The sequence below is a fragment of the Orycteropus afer genome, unplaced genomic scaffold (assembly GCF_000298275.1).
Source record: "Orycteropus afer afer isolate SDZICR_OR568_19922 unplaced genomic scaffold, OryAfe1.0 scaffold00080, whole genome shotgun sequence".
Lineage (NCBI taxonomy): Eukaryota > Metazoa > Chordata > Mammalia > Tubulidentata > Orycteropodidae > Orycteropus > Orycteropus afer.
Genome location: NW_006921667.1, coordinates 8581749 through 8597628, shown reverse-complemented (window position 1 = coordinate 8597628; position 15880 = coordinate 8581749). Strand labels below are relative to the sequence as shown.

At 54.0% G+C, this 15880-nt stretch overlaps 1 protein-coding gene across 1 annotated transcript in view; it reads right to left on the bottom strand.

The window, feature by feature from the left end:
- The window catches only part of MYO15A (myosin XVA), a 109676-nt gene extending 94154 nt beyond the window's left edge, over positions 1-15522 (bottom strand). The window contains exons 1-11 of the mRNA XM_007941458.1: positions 11941-15522; positions 9864-9946; positions 9121-9184; positions 8250-8359; positions 7820-7894; positions 7479-7573; positions 7321-7322; positions 2276-2379; positions 2079-2142; positions 1084-1197; positions 159-320 (exon numbers count right to left, since the gene is read on the bottom strand). Coding sequence (XP_007939649.1) covers positions 159-320; positions 1084-1197; positions 2079-2142; positions 2276-2379; positions 7321-7322; positions 7479-7573; positions 7820-7894; positions 8250-8359; positions 9121-9184; positions 9864-9946; positions 11941-15522 — 4455 coding nt within the window. The remainder of the gene's footprint in view (positions 1-158; positions 321-1083; positions 1198-2078; positions 2143-2275; positions 2380-7320; positions 7323-7478; positions 7574-7819; positions 7895-8249; positions 8360-9120; positions 9185-9863; positions 9947-11940) is intronic.
- Between the last annotated feature and the right edge of the window lie 358 nt (positions 15523-15880).

Here is a 15880-nt window from a genome sequence, read left to right as displayed (position 1 = left end):
TTGCCCAACCTTCCTTCCGAGGAGTGGCTGGTGGGTTTGAACCGCCAGCCTTCTGGTTAGCAGTCAAGTGCCTTAGGCACTATGCTACCAGAGCTCTGGCAGCTAAGCCGATCACCCTAAGATTCTGGGTTGTCATGCAGGCTATGGCCTTTTCTCACCTCATACTTCTCAAAGTAGACATTACCCAGGTGCAGGATGGAGGCCAAGATGCGGAAGATGCTGTCCTGGTCTTCACTGCTGAATCCCAGTACCTCCATAGCTTCTAGGAGCCGCTGGAAGTCATCTGCATCACTCTTCCCCTCGATCTCACAGTTCCCACCCTAAGCAAAGGTAGGGGCCGGGGGTGGGGCGGCAGGCAGGGACTCTGGGTAGGAGTCTGGGGCCTTCAAGGTCCCTGCTCTGCTCAACCAGTGGTGTGGTCCTGAGCCAGTCCCTCAAGTTCTCATCATGAAAAGGGCATTCCATTCCCCTATGCCAGGAGACTTTGAGCATGACTGAGGAGGGGCTATGTGTAACAGGGGCTCATTACACTCTGATCCCTCTCGCAGCCCAATGGTAATGTTAATTAAAAAAAAATAGCACCCAACGTTTATTGAGCACTTACTATGTGCCAGGTTGTATGCCAAGTGCTTAATCCTCACTATATCCCTGTGAAGTAGATATTATATTGTCCCCATTTTTCAGATGAAGAGACTGAGGTAAAAAGAAAAAAAAGGGGGGAGGGCAAGGGTAGTACTCTAACTAGTTTCTTTCTAGGCTCCAGAGAACTGGAGTCAGATAGGGCTCCTGGCCATATTCTCCATTTTGAACTACAAAGATTTCTGCTTCTCTTGCCACAATGAAATGCTTAAATCCAAACTCTCCCTCCTTAAACCTCCATCACTTTTGCTGGCCATTAGGACAGCATGATTTGCCAGCTTGCCAGCCCAGGGTGGGGTGATGGAGGAGGAAGGACTAGGTCTGTGGGGCATCCCTTATTCTACTCCTGAGCAGACTAAGAATGTGCCCACTAGAAACCTGGGCCCTGCTTCACTGGCATCCCCTCACTCCCACAGGCCCTGTGGAGCCCTCAGATGCACCCACCTGGTTCAGGTAGTAGTAGGTCTCAGCCTCCTGTAGGCTGAAGGTCTGACAGAGCTGGGCAGGTAGCCCAGCCAGCAGCTCATAGAAGATATGGTAGTTCCGTTCATTTTTGGCCTGCAGGGTGGTGGGTGGGCCCAGAGAAGGAACACACATAAAGATACACAGGTGCTGGCATGCCCACAAATACACACACACAGACACAAGGGTCACTGATGAGACAGGATACCCCTGTGTGGCAAGTTGGCCTCCCTGCCCTGGCATTGGCTGGAGGTGGGGTAGAAGGCGAGAGCAAGCACCGGTAATAAGTGGTGGGGAGCAGACTCGGGCCAGGTTTTATTTTATCGGGAAAAATAGGAGAAAGGGAGCCCATCGCTGATGTGCACTGGCCACTCAGACCTACATACATGTGTTTCACAGGCCCAAATGTGCACACACAGAGCCTTCTCATGAACCACTAAGCTAGGGGGCTAGGTATTTCCTGGGCCCCCTGACACAGTGGGGAGCAAGAGAGACAAGCCCCCCAAGAACGCCTGGTGTCTAGCTGCTAGTGGGAAGAGACACACAACAAGTCACTCTACTATATAAAATGTGTTAGGTAAGTGCTTTGAATAGAATTAAAGCACAGGAGGGCAGGAAGTTCTGGTGGGGTGTGGTAGTAAGGGAAGCTTCCTGGAGCAAGTGACACTTTAGGGAAGACTTGGAGGAGATGAAGGATTTAGCCATGTGAGTATTGAGGGGAAGAAGGAACAGTAGGTACAAAGGCATTGAGGCAGGCATGTGCTTGGTTAGCTTCAGGAATAGAAAGGGGCCCAATGTGGTGGGAGGGGTGTGTATGGAGGGAGGAAGTCATGTGCTCAAAGTGTACACACGTACACACACACATACATGATTGTTCATGGTCTCAGCATCTGCCAAGATCCTCACATGCTAGCTCTGCATACATATACAAGCCCTTCCCACCCCTACACAAAGGGCCTGGGAGGCACTTGGCCCACCTGAAACACGATCCTGGATTTCTCGAGCAGGTACTGAGAAGTTATGGCACCAGAGATCACACCCCTGGAGGTGGGAACACAGGTCAGCTCATGTGGGGTTGGGCAGGGAGTAGCTCTGCAGCTGGGCATGGGGTACACTGCATAGGGTGCACTGCAAGGCCAGAGCTTCCTGGGCACCCTTTCCACTACCCACTCACCCTTCCAGAAAGATCTCCATGAACTTCCCAAAGCGGCTGGAGTTGTCATTCCTTACAGTTTTGGCATTACCAAAGGACTCCAAGAGTGGTGTTGCCTCCAGGATCTGGACCACAGACGTAGGACTTGGGGGACTGGGCACTATTTTGGGGGCCTGGGGTGGGGAGTATAGCTGAGAGTACTTCTAGGTTTCTGCAGACACAGACTACCCCAAGCACCCCCTTTGTGAAGGATGAGACTGTAGGTAGGATCCCTAAAGAATACAGAACCCTGGGGTCTTCCCAGCACCCTCTGCTGCCTCAACTCAACCCAATTGTGCTGCCTAATATCCATAATGCAAGTTCATGCTACCCCTCTCCCAGCTTCCCAGACTCCCTCACATGGCAGCCCCCAATACAAAGGCCCTCAGCAACAGCCCTGGCACCAGACAGGCCTTTGGACACCTCTTCCTGTCCATGCCACCATCCACACGCAAATGTGCAAACACATGCACATCCATACATGCATGAGTGTCCATAGTGGCATGAGAGCATGCATGCACACATACATGCAACACATACATGCACACTTCAAGTACCTTTATGTTGAGGAACATTGAGAAGGAGGAAAAAGAGACAAGAACAGAAGTGAGTCAACAGCAGACTGAGCACTCTCCCCTCAGGAGATTAGGAGCCTCAGATCATGGAGGGATAGGGGATCACTTCTGGTCTCTAGTAGAAGGTGGGAGAGCTGCCAGAACCTCATAGAGCCTGCAGGCCTTCAGTCCCAGCCCCCAGATTGATGGGCATGGGGGCTGCAGTGTGGCCTCCAGGGTATGAGATTCCTGCTGGCTCTATCTGCCAAAACACTCTGGGAATGTCATTCTCCCACCACCCCACTGCAACTGCAAGTGTGGGCCTCTTCACTAGTTCCCCAACACCCAGGCACACTCCTGCCTCTAGGCACTGGCCTGGAAGCTGAGGTGCTCATATAACTGCCTGGCTCACACTCACCTATTCTTCAGGATGTCACTCAACTGTCACCTGCTCAGGTGATACCTCCCTGACTACCTTGGTTAGGTCAGTCCCACCCCCCCAGTGTCTTCTTCCCCTATAGTCCTCAGCACCACCAGCAGCTCCTCTTATCTGCCTGTTTGCTTGTGTGACAGCTCTCTCCCTGACTAGAATGCCCATTGTAAACGCCCAGTACTTATACAGGACATGGTACAGAGTGAGCCCTCAAAAAATAGCTGCTACATGGATGACTAAAGGAACAGCATCTCTCGCTTGTAACTGCCAAGGGGTAACCACAGCTCATGATAACCAGTTGCTGTCGAGTCAATTCTGACTCATGCGACCCCATGTACATCAGAAGAACTGTGCTCCACAGGGATTTCAATGGCTGATTTTTCTGAAGTAGATTACCAAGCCTTCTTCCAAGGTGCCTCAAGGTAGACATGAACTGCCAATCTTTGGGGCACATTTGAGCATATTAACTGTGTACACCACTCAGGGACTCCATAGCTAATGATAGATCCCACTTATTAACACTTACTAAGGAGCCCTGGTGGCACAACAGTTAAGCGCTCTCCTGCTAACCAAAATGTCTGTGGTTCAAACCCACCCAACAGCTCTACAAGAGAATGACCTGGCTATCTCCTTCCTTATAAAGATGATGTTGTTGTTGTTGTTATGTGCCCTCGAGTCAGTCCCGACTCATAGCGAGTCCTCCTTGGGTTTCCAAGCAGTATCACTACAGAAATAGATTGCCCAACCCTCCTTCTGAGGAGTGGCTGGTGTGTTTGAACCGCTGGCCTTCTGGTTAGCAGTCAAATGCCTTGGGCAGTATGCTACCAAAGCTCCTTGTAAAGATGATAGCCATGAAAATTCTATGAGGCAATACTATTTGGTTACACAGAGTCACAATGACTTCAAAATCCACTTGATGATACTTGACAACAACATGTATGAGACCCTTAATCCTAATGACACCTACTTCTCACCTATCTATCTTGTTATCTGACATTTTACATTTACAACAATAGTAAAAAATCTACTATCTGACTATTTTGCACATCAATGATATACATCTGGCATTAATGGACATTGGTAAAGTAAGAGTAATCCTGTGGCTGTGATGGTTAAGTTATATGTCAATATGGCTGGGCCATTCTCAATGATTTAGCAGTTATGTAATAATGTAGTTAGTCATTTTCCTTTTTGTGATCTAATATGGTCATCTTCCATTTTTACATAATGCCAATTTTTACATAATGACATGGTTTTTGGAACCTAATGATGTCAGTAAGTGAGGAATTGGTGTATATAATTTCTAATAATCCTATGAGATAGGCACTAATATCACCCCTATTTTACAGATGAGGAAACTGAGGCTTAGAGAGGTGAAGCTACATGCCTCGAGTCCCACGTCCAACTCCAGAATCCACCAGTGTGGGGTCCCAATACTGCAACAAACAGCTTTGTGCATGCGGCATTTTCATTTGCTGCATCATTTCCTGAGCATATATTCTTAGGCAAGAAGCAGGGGAGGCTCTGTCACCACAGAAATAATACATATAATCTTGGGGACAATGCCAGCTCTTTCCATTGGGCCACATCTATATCCTATCTGTCTAGGTAATATTGTGTCATAAAACGACAGGGTCTGCCCTGTACTATCCCTTGGTCTGGAAGCCCTCAAGGGTATATGAGTGTGAGAGGGCTGCTTCATGTGCCCAGTATGAGATGGGCACACAGCCATTGGCCTGAGACAAGGCCTGGTGGGCCTGAGGAGGTAAACATCTGGTATTTCAGGGCCTCCAATCCAGTCCCTCTGTGGTGCCAGGTGCTATGGGCTACACAGCATCCATCCATCCTTCTGGAAACCCTACCCACAAACCTACCCCAAGGGACAGAATCTATGACCCAAGCTTCAGCCAATCATGGCAGGGCATGCCTCTTGCTACATGAATGGCTCGAGTGAGCACACAGAGCCAAAACTAGTCCAATGAGAAAGAGCCCTGAGATGCCTGGACTGTTGGGAAGTGAAAGCTGTGTTATCATGGTACTATCTTGCTGACCAATGGGAGGTAGGTTGAGGATGATGAATGTATACAGAGGAGGGCGGAGCCAATTCAAGGGATGGTGGGTAAGATCCTGGATCCAGCCATGCCTAAAACTGATCTTCTCTGGACTATTTGATTACATGAGCATAGGTAGAGCAGCAGGAGCTCTGGTAGCATAGTGCCTAAGGCACTTGACTGCTAACCAGAAGGCTGGTGGTTCAAACTCACCAGCCACTCCTCGGAAGGAAGGTTGGGCAATCCTACTTCCATAGTGATACTGCCTCGGAAACCCAAGGAGGGGTCGCTATGAGTCGGGGCTGACTCGACAGCAAATATCAACAACAACAACAGGTAGAGCAGCAGCTGGAAAACAAGTTCCATGCCCATCATAACTAACAGACATGGCCTCACACTGACTACATGCTTGTACACAAACTTTCCTAGATCCAGTCACTTTCTACAGCCCCAATCATCCTCCCAGACCATTGTCAAGATGAGCCCTCTGACCATAAACTTCAAATCCAGCTCCATCACCATCTTATCTTGAGATATTGGGCAAGTCATATTCTCTCCCAAGCCTCACTTTCCCCATCTATAGAATAGATCCAAATATACCTCCTCCCTGATAAGGATGCTGTGAGAATCTGGCATGACAACATAGCTGGCAGCACCTGGCACCCAGGAGGTGCTTGGTGCACAGTTCTTTCTTCTCCTGCTTATTTCACCAATACCTCCTTAAGTCTAACCTAAATGGCCATCGGGAAGCCCAGCCTAGGATGGAAGAGACTAGCATTCAAGAAGGCTGGACCCCACTGGGCCTGCCAGGCAGTCTCCTGGGCCAACCACATGCTCTTGATGCATCCCCGGGATCACCCTTGGCAAAGGCCCCCTTGACTGGGACAACGAAGCTATGTCAAAGTCTCAGTAGACATCTGTGTGTGAGAGTATGAGATTCTGTGGCTCTGCAGTCTGAGTGGGTGGGCGTCTGCTTCCAGCCCCAACTTCTCCTGAGCTCCCGACTTATGCTCTTTGGGGACCACTAGCCACTCAAGGTCACCTCATTGTTTTCTCTACAGGCTTCTCCTGCAGCCCCATCCTGCCAGTGCCTTAGGCCCAACACGTGGGAGTATCCTTGGGTTCTCTCCCTCTCTTACACCCCAATCTGGCCCCGCAGCCAGTCATTGGTGTTGCTTTTAACCCAGAATTCAACCACTCCTCATTCCTCTATTGCTACTTCCCTGGTCTGAGCTACCATCCTTCTTGCTTGGATTCCATGCCGGCCCATCAGACTTATTTTTACTTCAGGGACTTTGCACTTGCTTTGTCCTCTCCCTGGTTTCTCTTTCCCCAGATGTCCTCACAGCCACTTTGTCAGCTTCTCTGTGGAGCCTACTCTGACCATCATGTTAAAATGACAGCCTTCAACACTCCCCTATATGACCCTCACTGTTTTTCTCTACAACTTGCCATACTTTACATACGCAAAATTTACTTACATATTTTATTTCTTTCAGTTTCACTAGATTGAAATTTCCATGTGGTTGAAACATTTGTCTGTCTAGTTACTGCTGTGTGCCTCCCTAGCACAACCCTGGCACACAGTAGGTCCTCAGTACATTATTGAAGTTCTAACATTCACAGGTTTGAGGATTTAGCAATCACTTCATTAGCAAACTTTCGGTCATGACCAGAACCTGTCCAGCCTCTTTGGTGCCCAGAGGCCCCCACCTCATATCTACCTCCTCCCTGGGTGCTCTCTGGGACATCCCCCTGTCTGCTCCTCCCACACTCAGGCCTGTCCTCTCCTTAGGTGTGAAAATATGGTGTCTCAGGGTCATAATGCCAGACAGGAGAGTAAAACAATCCCTCTTGCCTCAACTCTGATCCTGGAACCCAGAGCTGCCACCAGGAACATAGACAGGAGGGGACTCCACCCCCCAGGTGCTTCTGGGGAGGCAGGGGCATCAGAAATTTCCCAGAGTCCAATACCCCTTTTCGTGCAACCTCTGGCCAGGCCCCAAACTCTCCGGAGCCCAGGCTTCCAGTCCTTAAAGTGGGGCCAAAGACTCTTGCCTCTTGGGGAGCAGGTGTGGCATGTGCCACAAGGGCGCTCATCTGAGGGTCTTGGGAAAACAGACAGATTACGCAATGGGCAGACAGACTCACCTGCTGTGTGATGCCCCGCTTCTGGTTCACGGCTGCCAGGTAGCGCAGAATCAGCTTTGTGGCCTCAGTTTTGCCAGAGCCGCTTTCTCCACTGCCCAAACAAAGAGGCAGAGTGAATTTCTCCCTGTTCCCTGCTTCTCCTGGGTTCCCCAGCCTTGCTCGAGAACTAGGATGGGGGACAGGATGTGGAGACATGGGGGTGCATGCCAGCCAAGAGATACCAAGGGATTTCCCGAGATCACAGTGTAGGTCTGGCCAGATGTGGAACATTTGTTGCCTGAGGTCCCCCCATTCATCCCCATGAACAGGTACACCCCCAACCTGACCCATGGCTCACCTGATGATTATGCACTGGTTCTGTTTGGCATCTTGCATTTTGGCGAAGGCAAGATTCGCAATTGCAAAGAGGTGTCTGGGGAGACAGGCTGCTAGGCATCACTTCCCTGAAGCAAGGCCAGGGCGGCATCTCTGCCCAGCCCAGTGGCCAATCCTGCTTCACCCCATCACCTCCACGGGGAAATGCTCCCCATCTCCCATCCTGTTCTGAGCCACCTTAGCCTATATGCCATGGGAAGAGAAGCCTCAGGCCCAGCAAGGGTGTGGCCAGGCCTGGGAAGGGTCTGTATGGCTGAGCAGGTAGGTTGCCTAACACCATCAGCCCTGACGTGTGGTGAGGGGCAGCCAGACTCTTGAAAAGCTGAGAGAAGGATACAAGAGAGCCAAGAATAGTACTCCCTTTCCCCAACCCCCAGCCTCAGGACACTCACGGTGGATTCTCTCCCAGAGCCCGCCCGTTGTACTGCTGCACCTGCTCTGGCCCGTAGATCCCGAACATCCGATATGGGTTCACAGACACCAGGATGCTGCCGATATATGTCTGCTGGGCAGGGAGTGGCCTCAGTGCTGATGCTTCTTCCGGCTCTCTACATCCCCCTGCCCTGCTCCTAGAGATTGGGGTCCCCATTTCCGCCAGGACAGAGCTCTAGCTGCCTGGCTTCAGTGTTCACACCCAAGGCTAACAGCACCCTGGGCTCACGTGTGCTAACAGTGGAAATTCAGGCACTGTATCAGACTGAGGCTGGGAGGCATTTGAGAAAAGTAAAACCCCACAGCTATCATTGGCAAAGGGGGCCAGGATGATTGCCACATCAGCTGCTGCCTACTCCATTTACTCATAAAGGCAGGCCTAGGCTCTAGGAACTTTGAGGTCAATCCTCCATTCCCTGGAGTGGAGTAGGAACTGGGGGGCCAAGGCATCCTGAAGACTTTTCAGGGTCCTTGCCTTCCCCATGGTGGTTCTATGCCATTGGTCCACCATTCTATCTTCTTGGTCAGTGACTCCTCCTATCCTGGTGGCCTCTTTCATTCTGGAACCCAGGTCTAGAGATTCTGGGATTGTGGTCTCTGTACCTGTAGGGCCTGCAGTGGAGATCGCACATTTCTGAGTTCCCTGACTCCAGGTCCCCGCCTCTCACCTCTAGTCAGAGCTTCAGGCTCTAGCATTCTGTGCTCGAATGGTACAAACCTCAAAGTTCAAACCAGAGGCCTCGGGTCTGGGGCCCCACAGGTGAAACCTGTGTGGCCACCCTTACTCCCAGGAGGTCCCAGAGGCAGGAAGGCAGGACCAGTCTCACTTACATAGATGAGGTTCCGTTCAAATCTGGTCTTGATATTGGACAGCACGGTGGCCTCTTGGAGGTCTCTGGGTAGGTGCAGAGAGGGGCAGTCAGCGCCCAGGCTCCAGCTGGCATATGCCTGTCTCTCCCTTCAGTGCACTGCCATGCTAAGAGCTTGGGTTCTTAGGCCTGAGTTCAAGTCTCATCCCTGGCACCAGCCAGCTTTTAGATCTTAGTCTGCAACTCAGTTTTTTTCATCTGTCAAGTGGGAAGGATAGTAATTGTACCTACTGCACTGGGGGCCATGGGGGATACTCCTAGATGACAGATGCGTAGGCTGAGTTATCATAACTGATCATAATATTGACCAGCATAGCTCTCATTTTGAGTACCTTCGATGTATGAGCAGTCTCACAACAACAGTGAAAGGGAGGAACTGTCACCACTTCCACTGTATAGATGAGGAAACTAAGGCACAGAGAGGCTAAGTAATTTGCCCAAGGTCACCTAGCGGTAAGCTGTTGAGCTAGAATCTAAACCCAGGCCTATCTGACCCACAGAACTTTGATGTTCACATATTTGGTCTTCATGACACTTCACAATAACCCATTTTGCAGATGGGGAAACTGAGGCTCTGAAAATATACTGGGAGATGAGAGGCATCTCTGGTATTGAGAAGGCTCTATGGCTGAGAGTATGGTGACCCCGTGGTGACACCCATGGTGATCCCTCACTGACCCAGTCCAGCCCACCCTGGCCACTCACTCCAGCTGCGTCATGTCCTCCACACCATCCTCCCCTCGATGTTCACGGAACCGCATAGATGGCAGGTTGCGGATGGAGTGCATCTGCGAGAGATGCTGTGGGTTGGCCTGGTTGGAGAATGCACCCTAGGGTGGCCCCTACTGGCTTGGACATGCCTGGGACCTGCTCTCATTGTTAAAGAGGGAACCCCAAAGCCAGGCTGGGTGGATCCACAGAGCCAGCATGTAAATTCCCCCACACTGGTACACACACATTTACCGATGTCTAGATGTGTGAGGTGTGAGCATATGCCCACATAAGCAGTGTCCTCCAGATTATCCTAGAAGCCCATCTTCAACCCCTACCCAAGAAAGCCCTCCCAACCTCAGGCTTGTTCTCACAGCTCTGACATCCTTCTTCCCAGCTGGCTCTACATGTCCAATATGTTTGCTTGTGTGACAACTCAAGGAACATGTGGTCACAGGGCCCCTGGGGGCCAAGGCCATCTCACTCATCGTGGTGCAGATACACACACATGGACCTTCACACAAAGGTACTGACAGCTCATACAGTTCCCATGTATATCCATGGTCTCAGAAGATGCCCATCGTGGCTAGCTGGAGACAGGCCACTGGCAGGTACACACATGGGTCTGCATACAGCTAGTGCCCCACAGCCTAGGCTTAGACTACCAGCAAGCCCCCCATCCCATCAGAGGATCTTGAGAATGGAAGTCCAACACTACCTTTAGGCTGCAGGATTTCCTGTGCTCATCTTCATGACACTTGTGGGTGGATGCATGCCATCAGTGGACAAACAACCTTAACCCCCACATGTGCCATGTCTGCTCAAGCCTTGGTACACAAATGCACTTTCCTCATTTGACAGGTAGGCCTGTATGTGTGACTGAGCACAAATGTGGTGCTCTCAGCCTTCCCAATCCCAGTCCCCACCCCTTCCTGAGAAAATGAGGAAAGGAGACACCAGGAGTGAGCCCTGAGGGCAGTTGTGCCTGTCCTTGGGCTGCTAAGTAGGCCATCTTACAAAGTATCACCCTGGAGGCCCTGGCCTCCTGCCCACCCATCTGCCCATGTGCTCGCTAACAGTCAGACCCTAAATAATTCAGCCACTCACGTATTCCAGAGTAAGGAGGGCCCAGGCATCCTTGCCCCTCACCCCTGGGCGACCTGTGCCCCGCTCCCGCAACGCTGCAGCCCACACAGCACGGGGTACCCGCCGCTGAGGGCTAGGCCCTCCCAACAGCCAGGCTGCCCCAGTCGCCATTGTTGGGCCCTGCCAGCTGCCTGCTCCTCAAGGCATCATCAACAGAGGCTGAGGCACCTGCCTCATCTGCTTGCCCCGCCTACCCTGTGTCCCAGGGGAGGCTCTGGTGACTACACCCCTCTTTCAAGGACTACCCAACATTGGGCTCACATTCCTTCATGAGTGTAGCAGCCAGGCTCAGCCAGGCATCTCTCAGACATGCTGCCTTACTCCACATCCCACAGGAAGGCCCAGACAGATTGACTCAGCCTCTAATTCACTTTGTGACTTCAGCCAAGAAATAGACCTTTCAGGCCTTGGTTTCCCCACTCCACAATAAGACCCTCACCCTCAGATACACCAGAATCCTCCAGCCTGGGGGGCTGTGAAGGGGAGTGTTACTACCCTTAGGCAGAAACCCTGAAGAGACAAAAAAAACTCCAGTTTGGGGGTGGACCAGTAGGAGGCCAGTGTGGACATGATGTGGAGGTGGGCTTTGTTTGCCCTAGGCTACAAGCTCTGAGAGTCAGCTGACCAGGACAGGGCTGCAAGAACAGAGATGCTTTGTAGCTGTCTAGAGCCCAGGCTGATACTTACACCCAAACCCCTTCCCAAAACAGACCTGGGACGAATTTCTGTGTCCCTGCCCTTTAACGGGCATTCCCTTGCTCAGTGGCTCAGGGAGGCCAAGGCTGTTCTCTCAGAGTTACAGAACGGCAGACTAAAGCCCAAGAAGGAAGCAGCTCATCAAGGACACACAAAGGCTCCTGGGCTATTCTGTGTCCTGTTTCTTAGACGGGGCCTCCCATGACATCCCTCTGACTATGTTCCATACCTTATCATACCAGCTTTGGGGGCCAACCTCTTCCCAGGGGCCCCTGTGGGGCAGGCAGGTAGCTCCAGAACCCAAGCGACAGGATGGGGGGGAGGTACGCACTCGTGGCCAGGGTCGGTGGGCCTCTGTTGGCTTCCAAAGGCGGGTCCAGCGCAGACTCCAGGCTCGTAGCTCTGGGCTGGGCTGGGAGTCCTGAGCCTGCTGGACGGGGTGCTGCAGTATAGCAGGACCCACTTGCTTGAAGGAGCTCAGCTTTTTCACCCAAGGCATGACCACTGCACAACGTTCAGGTCCAGCCTGGCACAGCTTGCCCCCCTCAGGCAGGAGCCCTGGGGTCCCACTGGGTGCCAAGGGGGCTGGGGCTCTGGGCATTGTCATCCAATGGTGCCATGGTGGCCACATGGCCCTTGTCTGGTCACCTGTAGCCAGTGGGTAGGAAAGGCTGGGCCTCAGCACTTTCTCCTTTGAGGTGAGATCTTTAGGGGATGCCACCGGTAGAAACTCAGGCTCTGTTGTTGTCTGGGGATCCACCAACACGACATCTTCTGGCTTCTCAGGGCTCAGGCCCACAGATTTGGTGAGTTGTCCAGGTCCTGGATCAGAGTGTCTGTCCAGGAAGACACTAGCTGAGTCAGAGGCTGGGTCCTCCACCTTCAATGTAGGGGATGCCACAGGGCCTACATGCTCCAGGAAGGGGTTTTCTGGCACAAGGGGTGGCCTGGACAAGCCTCTGTGGCTGCTCATGCCTCCCTGCCAGGGGGAGGATGGACGCTGGGTGGGAGGCATGTCCACGTCCCAGGTAGGGGCCAGTGGTGGCACTATCCAAAGCGTTTCTGAGTCCTCTTCTTGTTCCTGGCGCTTAGGGGCAGCCCAGCCCACGGGCCAGGACCCAGAGCCAGGCGGCCGGGGAAAGGGTGGGCGCACCTGGGGCTTCACGGCCCGTGTAGGCTGCTCACTCAGCCGTTTCCACGTATGTGGGCAGCGTGAGGGCAGGTTCAGGGAGCTGCGCCTGAGACTGGGACCCAGCAAAGGCGTGGACGCAGGCAGCCTCTGGCTGACAGCTCGCGGGGGCACCAGGGGCGAGCCCAGCGCTTGGGGGCGAGGCGGGCTCTGACGCCTGGAGCTGGGGCGCCGGGTTAGTGGCTCCCGGAGCGAGCGGGGTCGACGGGGCAAGGGCGAGAAGGTCTGCTGGAAGGGGCTAGAGCGGATAGAGGGCTGTGGGGACAGGGACCCCCTGGGCGATCGGTAGCCGGGGCCTGGCAAGGTCCTTAGGGAGAGCTGCGGTGAAGACAGTGGCGGCCAGCCCACCCGGCGCGAGGTCTGGGGCGAGCGGCCTGCGAAGCCGAAGGCTGGGCCTTGCTGGTGGGACACTCGGAATGAAGGCCTGGGCCCTGGCCTGGGGAATGCCAGCGTGTCTGCAGCACCCTCGGGGCATACACGCGGGGGCTCCACGAAGCTCCACCAGCTCGCCTGAGGCGCAAGCGGAATGTGCGCAGGAGCTGCCCAAGGCGGCGGGTGTAGGCGCAAAGAGCTGGGAGGCGAGGCAGGCCGCAGTGAGGCCACCGACGAAGGCACGTGGCGCGGCGTGAGGGGCGACAGGAGCGCGCCCCAGGGCGTCGGAGCCCGCGGAGAGCGTGAGTTGTTGTTGTTGCGCACTAGCGGCTGCACGCGTCGCAGAGCGATGGGCGTGGTCGGGCGCTCAGGGTCCATGCCCGCCAGCTTGTAGCCGAAGCGCTTGTAAGCAGCCTCTCGGACTGCCGGCGTTCCCGCCCGCACCTTCTGGCTGCCCCAGAGCCGCGGAATGGGCTTCTTCTCCGACAGCGTCTTCTTGAGAAAACGGGCCAGCGAGGTGGCGGGCCGGGCCGGCGTGCGGCCAAACTCGGGCCTGAAGCTCCGGTCGCGGCGGGCCCCAAAGGCCGACAGGGCACGCTGCAGGTTTCGCTGGCGTGGCGTCAGGTAGCCCCAGAAGAGGTGACCGTAGGGTGGGGGAACAGGTGGCCTCTCCTCCTCGTCCTCCTCTTCGTCCGCCTCCCCCAAGGGCAATGGAATGTCCAGGGAGGGTGGTAGAGGCACCTCCAGCTTTTCCTTCCCAAACAGCTTCACCTGGGGCCGCGGGAAGAGGCGGAACTTGCGGATGAGGGACAGCTTGGACCTGGCGGGCTTATCCATGCCTTGCTGCTCGAAGAAGGCGGCACTGGGCAGACGGAAGGAGGTGCTCTGTCGCTCTCTATCTGCCTCTTCGGGTTCCTCCAGCTCTGCGATGTCGTCCATCGGGTGGGCGTATGGGTTGTGGGGCGACGGTATGGGTGGTGGAACCCACGGGTACATGGAGGCCGACTCCTCAGGGTAAAGGTAGGATCCCTCTGGGGGGTAGATTGCCTCGGTTCCACCACCATAGATTCTTTCAGCATAGGGAATGCTGTATGGGAGGCCGTAGGGGAAGCCATAAGGATCAAAATAGGATATGTCGTAGGGTATGTCGTAAGCAAGGTCATAGGGTGGGTAGGGCATATCGTAAGGTGCGTAAGGGTCCAGGTAATGGCTATACGAGTAATCCTTACCCTCATACTCATCGTAGTAGTTATAGGGAGATGCATGCCCCGACAGGGATGTGTACCCCGATGGGGGAGCGTAGGGGGGCTCGTAGTCGTCGTAGCCATAGCTGTAGCCATAGGGGTATGGTGGGTAGGAGTCCCCGTAATAGTCGGCAGAGTAGTAGTCATAAGGGCCCTCTGGCGGGTACCCATAATAGGGGTCGCTGCTGTAGGGGGGCCACGCTGGGCTGTAGGAGCCGTAGTCAGCCAGGTAGGGTTCCTGTTCCTCGTACTGGTAGAGCGACTGCTGATCATAGTAATCATCACCCTCGCGGCAGTAATCATAGTACTCGCCCAGGTCCTGGAAGCCCTCGAGCCCATACAGTGATCTGCGCGAGCCCGAGTGCCTGAACGCAACCTCATCCTCGAAGGGTAGGAAACCCACAGGCTCCCCGGATTCGTAGATACTGCGACTGCGTGGGAAGCGGCGCAAGCGACCACCATGGCGCAGGATCTCGGCCCCGGACGGGAAGGGCAGCTTTCGTGAGCCCCGGGAGCCTGAGCGGTTGAGCCAGGCATCCAGGGAGGCCTGCTCGCTGCCTGACTCCTCGGCCTTCTTGATGAGAAACTTCTTGGTGAGCCAGTTTATGGCCGTGGAGGCCTTGCTGAGCGACTGAGCACGCGGCCGCAGCCGACCGTAGCCTCGACGGCCAGGGAAGCGAATCACCATGAAGGATGGTTTCTTTCCCTTCATAGCGCGCTTCTTCTTGCCCATCCGCATCTGCGTCATGAGCTTCGATGTCGACTTGAGCACGGTCCGCGCCTTCTTCTTGCGTTTGGTCTTCTGTGGGCCAGTGTGGAGGCCCCAGAAGAAGGCCGACGCGCTACGGAACTGGCCCTTCTTGGAGATCTTGGGCGTACGGTCCCGGAAGCCCATGAATAGTCGGGATGTCCCCTTCAAGCTCCGTTTTGGCTTCTCCGGCTCCGGAGCCTTCTTTCCCTTCTTTCCTTTCTTGGCTTTCCTCTCCTCATCTTCTTCCTTTGCCATGGTGGCTGCCTGTGCTCCCGCAGGGCTGGAGTCACAGGTTCAGGAACTTGAAGATGCAGGGACCAGTTAGTCTCTGGCCAAGGCTCGACACAGGCTTCCTTAGACACAGAGAAACCGGGACTGGCCTTCTCTAACACAGAGCAGCTGGGACTGGCAGCGGCTGACACAGGGAAGCTCAGCCAGCTTGGCTGGGGCCAGGATTCCTAGGGGTGAATTCATAATTCATTTCCTCTCAACATGGACTTAGATTTCACCTTCAAGAAGGGGTGGAAAGTGTAGTGGTGTTGTTTACTAGGAACAGGGAAACCTGGCTGAGGCCTATCTGGGGGAGAGGGCCAGGCTTTACGGGCCTCGTGTC